The 10,000-nt window shown below is 48.6% G+C and overlaps 1 protein-coding gene across 9 annotated transcripts in view; it reads right to left on the reverse strand.

The window, feature by feature from the left end:
* LOC124008833 (phosphatidylinositol-binding clathrin assembly protein-like) overlaps nucleotides 1–10,000 on the reverse strand; it is a 92,906-nt gene that overhangs the window by 41,277 nt on the left and 41,629 nt on the right. For all 9 annotated transcript variants that reach the window (XM_046320411.1, XM_046320409.1, XM_046320414.1 and 6 more), the window contains exons 3-7: nucleotides 9,149–9,224; nucleotides 7,529–7,631; nucleotides 6,952–7,045; nucleotides 6,329–6,440; nucleotides 310–416 (exon numbers count right to left, since the gene is read on the reverse strand). In XM_046320411.1, coding sequence (XP_046176367.1) covers nucleotides 310–416; nucleotides 6,329–6,440; nucleotides 6,952–7,045; nucleotides 7,529–7,631; nucleotides 9,149–9,224 — 492 coding nt within the window. The remainder of the gene's footprint in view (nucleotides 1–309; nucleotides 417–6,328; nucleotides 6,441–6,951; nucleotides 7,046–7,528; nucleotides 7,632–9,148; nucleotides 9,225–10,000) is intronic.

The following is a 10,000-nucleotide window of genomic DNA, read 5'->3' on the forward strand; positions in this document are numbered from 1 at the left end:
TGCTACCGCAGCGAAAAAAACGGCATGACATTAATTCACGTGATTATTGTAAAACTCACGCCTCAACATGTAGTCTGACGGTTTTTATAACCATAACGCAACACCGAACAACGGTCACCGATGTGATCCGCCTGAACGCAGCCATTCCTTTCATACAAGGGCATTTTCATCCTAGTTCACGGTCCTCGCCGCCTATCCTCGATTACCTTTGACCTTATTGAAAAGTAGGCGAGAGAGGACTGAGAGAGAGGACGGAGAGAGAGGACGCAGGATTTGGCCTGTGAGTTTGCGTACAGTGTGCGCGTGTACCTCTGCTACTTTGAGAAACTCAGACAGCTTGGTCATCCTGTACAGGAACTTCTTATAGATGTCCAACGCCTCTTTACACTGACCCTTCTTCAGATCAAAATACTTCTCTGAGGCAGAGACAGAGAGAGACAGAGGACAGGAGAGAGAGAGCGAAGAGACAGAGGACAGGAGAGAGAGAGCGAAGAGACAGAGGACAGGAGAGAGAGAGCGAAGAGAGAGAGGACAGGAGGAAGAGACAGAGGACAGGAGGAAGAGACAGAGGACAGGAGGAAGAGACAGAGGACAGGAGGAAGAGACAGAGGACAGGAGGAAGAGACAGAGGACAGGAGGAAGAGACAGAGGACAGGAGAGAGAGACAGAGGACAGGAGAGAGAGACAGAGGACAGGAGAGACAGAGAATAAAAGACAGAGGACAGGAGCGAGAGAGAATAGAAGAGAAGAAAGTACAAAAAGCCATTAGTAGAGGGAGACACTCAGAAATACATCTCAACCTGTAAAGACAGAGCCACAGCATTACACCCACACCCACCCACACCCACCCACCCTCCCACACCCACCCACGTTAGACAGTGGAGCTCACATCAGCCGATGGACTACCTGTAGTGTTCATTGATATTCCCTGTCTGAGAGTCTAACATAGCAGATTTAAAATCACATCAAATTGGCACAATAACTTTAAATCTCATTGCAAGAAGAAACACAATGTGATCAGGATAACAGCCACCAGTACCAATCTAGAGTTGACAGCTCAGTCTACATCAGTACCAATCTAGAGTTGACAGCTCAGTCTACATCAGTACCAATCTAGAGTAGACAGCTCAGTCTACATCAGTACCAATCTAGAGTTGACAGCTCACAGTCTACATCAGTACCAATCTAGAGTTGACAGCTCACAGTCTACATCAGTACCAATCTAGAGTTGACAGCTCAGTCTACATCAGTACCAATCTAGAGTTGACAGCTCAGTCTACATCAGTACCAATCTAGAGTAGACAGCTCAGTCTACATCAGTACCAATCTAGAGTTGACAGCTCAGTCTACATCAGTACCAATCTAGAGTAGACAGCTCAGTCTACATCAGTACCAATAGAGTAGACAGCTCAGTCTACATCAGTACCAATAGAGTTGACAGCTCAGTCTACATCAGTACCAATAGAGTAGACAGCTCAGTCTACATCAGTACCAATAGAGTAGACAGCTCAGTCTACATCAGTACCAATAGAGTTGACAGCTCAGTCTACATCAGTACCAATAGAGTTGACAGCTCAGTCTACATCAGTACCAATCTAGAGTTGACAGCTCAGTCTACATCAGTACCAATCTAGAGTTGACAGCTCAGTCTACATCAGTACCAATCTAGAGTTGACAGCTCAGTCTACATCAGTACCAATCTAGAGTTGACAGCTCACAGTCTACATCAGTACCAATAGAGTAGACAGCTCAGTCTACATCAGTACCAATAGAGTAGACAGCTCAGTCTACATCAGTACCAATCTAGAGTTGACAGCTCACAGTCTACATCAGTACCAATCTAGAGTTGACAGCTCACAGTCTACATCAGTACCAATCTAGAGTTGACAGCTCACAGTCTACACCAGTACCAATCTAGAGATGACAGCTCAGTCTACACCAGTACCAATCTAGAGATGACAGCTCAGTCTACACCAGTACCAATCTAGAGATGACAGCTCAGTCTACACCAGTACCAATCTAGAGATGACAGCTCAGTCTACACCAGTACCAATCTAGAGATGACAGCTCAGTCTACACCAGTACCAATCTAGAGATGACAGCTCAGTCTACACCAGTACCAATCTAGAGATGACAGCTCAGTCTACACCAGTACCAATCTAGAGATGACAAATCAGTCTACATCAGTACCAATCTAGAGTTGACAGCTCAGTCTACATCAGTACCAATCTAGAGATGACAAATCAGTCTACATCAGTACCAATCTAGAGATGACAGATCACAGTCTGCATACAATTATCAGTGTCTAAGAGATTTCTGTATACTAGGGTTCCCCAACATGTCGGTGTCTAAGAGGGTTCTGTATACTAGGGTTCCCCAACATGTCGGTGTCTAAGAGGGTTCCCCAACATGTCGATGTCTAAGAGGGTTCCCCAACATGTCGGTGTCTAAGAGGGTTCCCCAACATGTCGGTGTCTAAGAGGGTTCCCCAACATGTCGGTGTCTAAGAGGGTTCCCCAACATGTCGGTGTCTAAGAGGGTTCCCCAACATGTCGGTGTCTAAGAGGGTTCCCCAAAATGTCAGTGTCTAAGAGGGTTCCCCAACATGTCAGTGTCTAAGAGGGTTCCCCAACATGTCGGTGTCTAAGAGGGTTCTGTATACTAGGGTTCCCCAACATGTCAGTGTCTAAGAGGGTTCCCCAACATGTCAGTGTCTAAGAGGGTTCCCCAACATGTCAGTGTCTAAGAGGGTTCCCCAACATGTCGGTGTCTAAGAGGGTTCCCCAACATGTTGGTGTCTAAGAGGGTTCCCCAACATGTCGGTGTCTAAGAGGGTTCTGTATACTAGGGTTCCCCAACATGTCAGTGTCTAAGAGGGTTCTGTATACTAGGGTTCCCCAACATGTTGGTGTCTAAGAGGGTTCCCCGACATGTCAGTGTCTAAGAGGGTTCTGTATACTAGGGTTCCCCAACATGTCAATGTCTAAGAGGGTTCTGTATACTAGGGTTCCCCAACATGTTGGTGTCTAAGAGGGTTCCCCGACATGTCAGTGTCTAAGAGGGTTCTGTATACTAGGGTTCCCAACATGTCGATGTCTAAGAGGGTTCTGTATACTAGGGTTCCCCAACATGTTGGTGTCTAAGAGGGTTCCCCAACATGTCAGTGTCTAAGAGGGTTCTGTATACTAGGGTTCCCCAACATGTTGGTGTCTAAGAGGGTTCTGTATACTAGGGTTCCCCAACATGTTGGTGTCTAAGAGGGTTCCCCAACATGTCAGTGTCTAAGAGGGTTCTGTATACTAGGGTTCCCCAACATGTTGGTGTCTAAGAGGGTTCTGTATACTAGGGTTCCCCAACATGTTGGTGTCTAAGAGGGTTCTGTATACTAGGGTTCCCCAACATGTTGGTGTCTAAGAGGGTTCTGTATACTAGGGTTCCCAACATGTTGGTGTCTAAGAGGGTTCTGTATACTAGGGTTCCCCAACATGTTGGTGTCTAAGAGGGTTCTGTATACTAGGGTTCCCCAACATGTTGGTGTCTAAGAGTGTTCCCCAACATGTCGGTGTCTAAGAGGGTTCTGTATACTAGGGTTCCCCAACATGTCAGTGTCTAAGAGGGTTCTGTATACTAGGGTTCCCCAACATGTTGGTGTCTAAGAGGGTTCCCCGACATGTCAGTGTCTAAGAGGGTTCTGTATACTAGGGTTCCCCAACATGTTGGTGTCTAAGAGGGTTCCCCAACATGTCAGTGTCTAAGAGGGTTCTGTATACTAGGGTTCCCAACATGTTGGTGTCTAAGAGGGTTCTGTATACTAGGGTTCCCCAACATGTTGGTGTCTAAGAGGGTTCCCCAACATGTCAGTGTCTAAGAGGGTTCTGTATACTAGGGTTCCCCAACATGTTGGTGTCTAAGAGGGTTCTGTATACTAGGGTTCCCCAACATGTTGGTGTCTAAGAGGGTTCCCCAACATGTTGGTGTCTAAGAGGGTTCTGTATACTAGGGTTCCCCAACATGTTGGTGTCTAAGAGGGTTCTGTATACTAGGGTTCCCCAACATGTTGGTGTTTAAGAGGGTTCCCCAACATGTCAGTGTCTAAGAGGGTTCTGTATACTAGGGTTCCCAACATGTTGGTGTCTAAGAGGGTTCTGTATACTAGGGTTCCCCAACATGTTGGTGTCTAAGAGGGTTCCCCAACATGTCAGTGTCTAAGAGGGTTCCCCAACATGTTGGTGTCTAAGAGGGTTCCCCAACATGTTGGTGTCTAAGAGGGTTCTGTATACTAGGGTTCCCCAACATGTTGGTGTCTAAGAGGGATCCCCAACATGTCAGTGTCTAAGAGGGTTCCCCAACATGTTGGTGTCTAAGAGGGTTCTGTATACTAGGGTTCCCCAACATGTTGGTGTCTAAGAGGATTCCCCAACATGTTGGTGTCTAAGAGGGTTCTGTATACTAGGGTTCCCCAACATGTCGGTGTCTAAGAGGGTTCTGTATACTAGGGTTCCCCAACATGTTGGTGTCTAAGAGGGTTCCCCGACATGTCAGTGTCTAAGAGGGTTCTGTATACTAGGGTTCCCAACATGTCGATGTCTAAGAGGGTTCTGTATACTAGGGTTCCCCAACATGTCAGTGTCTAAGAGGGTTCTGTATACTAGGGTTCCCCAACATGTTGGTGTCTAAGAGGGTTCTGTATACTAGGGTTCCCCAACATGTTGGTGTCTAAGAGGGTTCTGTATACTAGGGTTCCCCAACATGTTGGTGTCTAAGAGGGTTCCCCAACATGTCAGTGTCTAAGAGGGTTCCCCAACATGTTGGTGTCTAAGAGGGTTCCCCAACATGTTGGTGTCTAAGAGGGTTCTGTATACTAGGGTTCCCCAACATGTTGGTGTCTAAGAGGGTTCTGTATACTAGGGTTCCCCAACATGTTGGTGTCTAAGAGGGTTCCCCAACATGTCAGTGTCTAAGAGGGTTCCCCAACATGTTGGTGTCTAAGAGGGTTCCCCAACATGTTGGTGTCTAAGAGGGTTCTGTATACTAGGGTTCCCCAACATGTTGGTGTCTAAGAGGGTTTTGTATACTAGGGTTCCCCAACATGTTGGTGTCTAAGAGGGTTCTGTATACTAGGGTTCCCAACATGTTGGTGTCTAAGAGGGTTCTGTATACTAGGGTTCCCCAACATGTCGGTGTCTAAGAGGGTTCCCCAACATGTCAGTGTCTAAGAGGGTTCCCCAACATGTCAGTGTCTAAGAGGGTTCCCCAACATGTTGGTGTCTAAGAGGGTTCTGTATACTAGGGTTCCCAACATGTTGGTGTCTAAGAGGGTTCCTCAACATGTTGGTGTCTAAGAGGGTTCTGTATACTAGGGTTCCCCAACATGTCGATGTCTAAGAGGGTTCTGTATACTAGGGTTCCCCAACATGTTGGTGTCTAAGAGGGTTCCCCAACATGTTGGTGTCTAAGAGGGTTCTGTATACTAGGGTTCCCCAACATGTTGGTGTCTAAGAGGGTTCCTCAACATGTTGGTGTCTAAGAGGGTTCTGTATACTAGGGTTCCCCAACATGTCGATGTCTAAGAGGGTTCTGTATACTAGGGTTCCCCAACATGTTGGTGTCTAAGAGGGTTCCCCAACATGTTGGTGTCTAAGAGGGTTCTGTATACTAGGGTTCCCCAACATGTTGGTGTCTAAGAGGGTTCTGTATACTAGGGTTCCCCAACATGTTGGTGTCTAAGAGGGTTTCCCAACATGTTGGTGTCTAAGAGGGTTCTGTATACTAGGGTTCCCCAACATGTTGGTGTCTAAGAGGGTTCTGTATACGAGGGTTCCCCAACATGTCGGTGTCTAAGAGGGTTCTGTATACGAGGGTTCCCCAACATGTTGGTGTCTAAGAGGGTTCTGTATACTAGGGTTCCCCAACATGTCGATGTCTAAGAGGGTTCTGTATACGAGGGTTCCCCAACATGTTGGTGTCTAAGAGGGTTCTGTATACGAGGGTTCCCCAACATGTTGGTGTCTAAGACATAAAAGAACAGCAGGAAATGAGCTCCAAGTGATTTTACATTTTTGAAATCTGTTCCCAACTATTCCCAATGGAGACAATCGTAAGCAAGGTTTGAAAATGATCATGTTTTAGTTAAATATTATATCGGTTTGTGATTCTTGGTCAAATTGCAGTCTCCAAATGATTTGTAATTATGTTCCGGACTCCCGTACATCCATTCAATCATTTTTATTTGTAATAAAATCGGCCTGCAGCCGAATCGAGTTGATAATCGTTATTCCTTTACTCAGCTAGAATGAATGGTTAAATCTGATTCTAGACCTGTCCTTACCCAGTAGGTTGATGACACCCTCGTTGTAGGCAGCAAACAGACGGATGGAGTCTTTAAACAGCAGCATGAAGGCTGCATTGATGACTGCGTTAGTCAACTCATTAGGGTTGGCCTGGATGGAGACAGGAAGACAGGAAGACGGAGACAGGAAGACGGAGACAGGAAGACGGAGACAGGAAGACGGAGACAGGAAGACGGAGACAGGAAGACGGAGACGGAGACAGGGACGGAGACAGGGACGGAGACAGGGACGGAGACAGGGACGGAGACAGGGACGGAGACAGGGACGGAGACAGGGACGGAGACAGGGACGGAGACAGGGACGGAGACAGGGACGGAGACAGGGACGGAGACAGGGACGGAGACAGGGACGGAGACAGGGACGGAGAGGTGGAGGATGGAGAGGGGAAGAAGGAGCGGGCCGAGGAGGAGGAAAGAGGGAGGAAGAGAATCATTTCAAAAACATATTTCTCGATCTCCAAAAATCACTAAATGAAACGTCAGTTCACATCTCTCCCACTACACACACACACACACACACACACACACACACACACACACATTTCGTTGAACACACACACATTTCGTTGAACACACACACATTTCGTTGAACACACACTTACCTGGAAGTCTAGCAGTGCGTCTAGTTGGTTCTGGATAATCGGTAACGTCTTGATGAGCTTCTCTGTGCTCATGGTGCGCATCACACCGTCAATCCTGGAAAATATACACGTACATTTGAAGTTAGTTTCCTTTTCCTGGACCAGCTGGTAGTGGCAGGTTGCTAAGGCCCGTTTTACCCGATTCATTGCATAGAGGCAACCTGACTCGTACTGGGCTGACTCAACTTGGCTCAGCAGGCCGGCCCGGGACAGTCCTAGTAGGCTCGCAGGCCGGCCCGCTACAGTCCTAGTAGGCTCAGCAGACCGGGCCAGTAGAGCTCAACTTGGCTCAGCCCGATACAGTCCTAGTAGGCTCAGCCCGTAACAGTCCTAGTAGGCTCAGCAGGCCCGCTACAGTCCGAGCAGGCCGGCCCGGTACAGTCCGAGCAGGCCGGCCCGGTACAGTCCGAGCAGGCCGGCCCGGTACAGTCCGTGCAGGCCGGCCCGGTACAGTCCGAGCAGGCCGGCCCGGTACAGTCCGAGCAGGCCGGCCCGGTACAGTCCGAGCAGGCTGTATATATGAACTATTGTGTCCTACCCTCTCTTCATCTTGGTAAAGTCCACAGCCACCAGCCTGTAAGACATGGCCTTCTCATTCAGATAGCGGCTGTACCGACGGATGAATGTAGACATGTCATAACCTAGAGGGAAAGAACGAGAGAGAGGGAGAACGAGAGAGGGAGAACGAGAGAGGGAGAACGAGAGAGGGAGAACGAGAGAGAGGGAGAACGAGAGAGGGAGAACGAGAGAGAGGGAGAACGAGAGAGAGAGAGAGGGAGAACGAGAGAGAGAGAGAGGGAGAACGAGAGAGAGAGAGAGAGAGAGGGAGAACGAGAGAGAGAGAGAGAGAGAGGGAGAACGAGAGAGAGAGAGAGAGGGAGAACGAGAGAGAGAGAGAGAGAGGGAGAACGAGAGAGAGAGAGAGAGAGAGAGAGAGAGAGAGAGAGAGAGAGAGAGAGAGGGAGAACGAGAGAGAGAGAGAGAGGAGAACGAGAGAGAGAGAGAGAGGGAGAACGAGAGAGAGAGAGAGAGGGAGAACGAGAGAGAGAGAGAGAGGGAGAACGAGAGAGAGAGAGAGAGAGGGAGAACGAGAGAGAGAGAGAGAGGAGAACGAGAGCGAGAGAGAGAGGGAGAACGAGAGAGAGAGAGAGGGAAACGAGAGAGAGAGAGAGAGGGAGAACGAGAGAGAGAGAGAGGGAGAATAGAGAGAGAGAGAGATTCTTGGAGAACAGAGAGAGAGAGAGAGGGAGAACGAGAAGAGAGAGAGAGGGAGAACGAGAGAGAGAGAGAGAGGGAGAACGAGAGAGAGAGAGAGAGGGAGAATGAGAGAACGAGAGAACGAGAGAACGAGAGAACGAGAGAACGAGAGAACGAGAGAACGAGAGAACGAGAGAACGAGAGAACGAGAGAACGAGAGGGAGAGAACGAGAGGGAGAGAACGAGAGGGAGAGAACGAGAGGGAGAGAACGAGAGGGAGAGAACGAGAGGGAGAGAACGAGAGGGAGAGAACGAGAGGGAGAGAACGAGAGGGAGAGAACGAGAGGGAGAGAACGAGAGGGAGAGAACGAGAGGGAGAGAACGAGAGGGAGAGAACGAGAGGGAGAGAACGAGAGGGAGAGAACGAGAGGGAGAGAACGAGAGGGAGAGAACGAGAGGAGAGAACGAGAGGGAGAGAACGAGAGGGAGAGAACGAGAGGGAGAGAACGAGAGGGAGAGAACGAGAGGGAGAGAACGAGAGGGAGAGAACGAGAGGGAGAGAACGAGAGGGAGAGAACGAGAGGGAGAGAACGAGAGAGAAAGAACGAGAGAGAAAGAACGAGAGAAAGAACGAGGGAAAGAACGAGAGAGAGAGGGAAAGAACGAGAGAAAGAACGAGAGAGAGAGGGAAAGAACGAGAGGGAAAGAACGAGAGAGAGGGAAAGAACGAGAGAGAGAGGGAAAGAACGAGAGAGAGAGGGAAAGAACGAGAGAGAGAGGGAAAGAACGAGAGAGAGAGAGAGAGAGAGCCTTTGAGCCAACCTCATTTGATGGAAACCACCACAGTACCCCCAGTGAAACCTCTCCCACCCCACTAAAATGGAGAGAATCTAAGACCAAAGCAGTGTGTGCACGCGTGTGGAATCATGCGCTAGTAAGTGTGTTGTAGCACATATCATACCTTGCAGAGCACCTTTGTCCAAGAAGTTGTTCAAGTTGAAGAGGGTGTTTCTAGAAGCCAGATACTGGATAAGACGCTGAGAAAAATGGAAGGAGAAAAAGGCAGAAGTCTCAGGTCAGAATTAAGGAGTTCCTGACTAAAAACGGGGTCAGAGAAATCCCATGAGCGCGTCCAAAATACCACCCTACTCACTACTTCAGCCTAGGCCCATACAACGACTGCGCTATTTAGGGAACAGGGTGCTATTTAAGATGCATCCCATCTCTTCAAGTATCAACATGGACTACATTCAATTGGCAGGGATGAGGGACACACACACACAAGGCTGGGAATTCCCGGGAAAAGAGGCGCGCTCTGCTGAGACATGAGCAGTCTGGAACATCAACGTTCCTAGCTGATATTCCCCATCTATCCCGGCATTCCTGATTCAGACGGAGCATCTCAGAATGCGGGGGATTCACACGACGCTAGCCGACACTCTTCTAATATCCATCACACTTCTGTGACAGACAAACTCCCCTAAGAAAAAATGGAAGGACTACAAACTGACCTTGATCTTATTCTCTCTCTCCAGCATTTATCAGAGTGATTAGGAAGATGTTGTCATGAGTTTTTTTTTGTTTAAGGACTGGTATGAGAGCTGAGAAAAATGTGCTCTGTGGATTGGGTGTGTGCATCTCTGATTGCACACGTGTGTGTATAGCTAACTAAGCATTTGGCCTGTGGCAAATGCAGGGGGAAGCGAAGGGAAAGAGAGGGGAGCGGAGAGAGAAAGAGAGAGAAAAGAGAAGGAGAGAAAAGAGAGAGGTGCTGAGAGAAAAGAGAGAGGTGCGGAGAGAGAGAGAGGTGCGG

Source organism: Oncorhynchus gorbuscha, linkage group LG21 (assembly GCF_021184085.1).
Source record: "Oncorhynchus gorbuscha isolate QuinsamMale2020 ecotype Even-year linkage group LG21, OgorEven_v1.0, whole genome shotgun sequence".
NCBI classification, from domain to species: domain Eukaryota; kingdom Metazoa; phylum Chordata; class Actinopteri; order Salmoniformes; family Salmonidae; genus Oncorhynchus; species Oncorhynchus gorbuscha.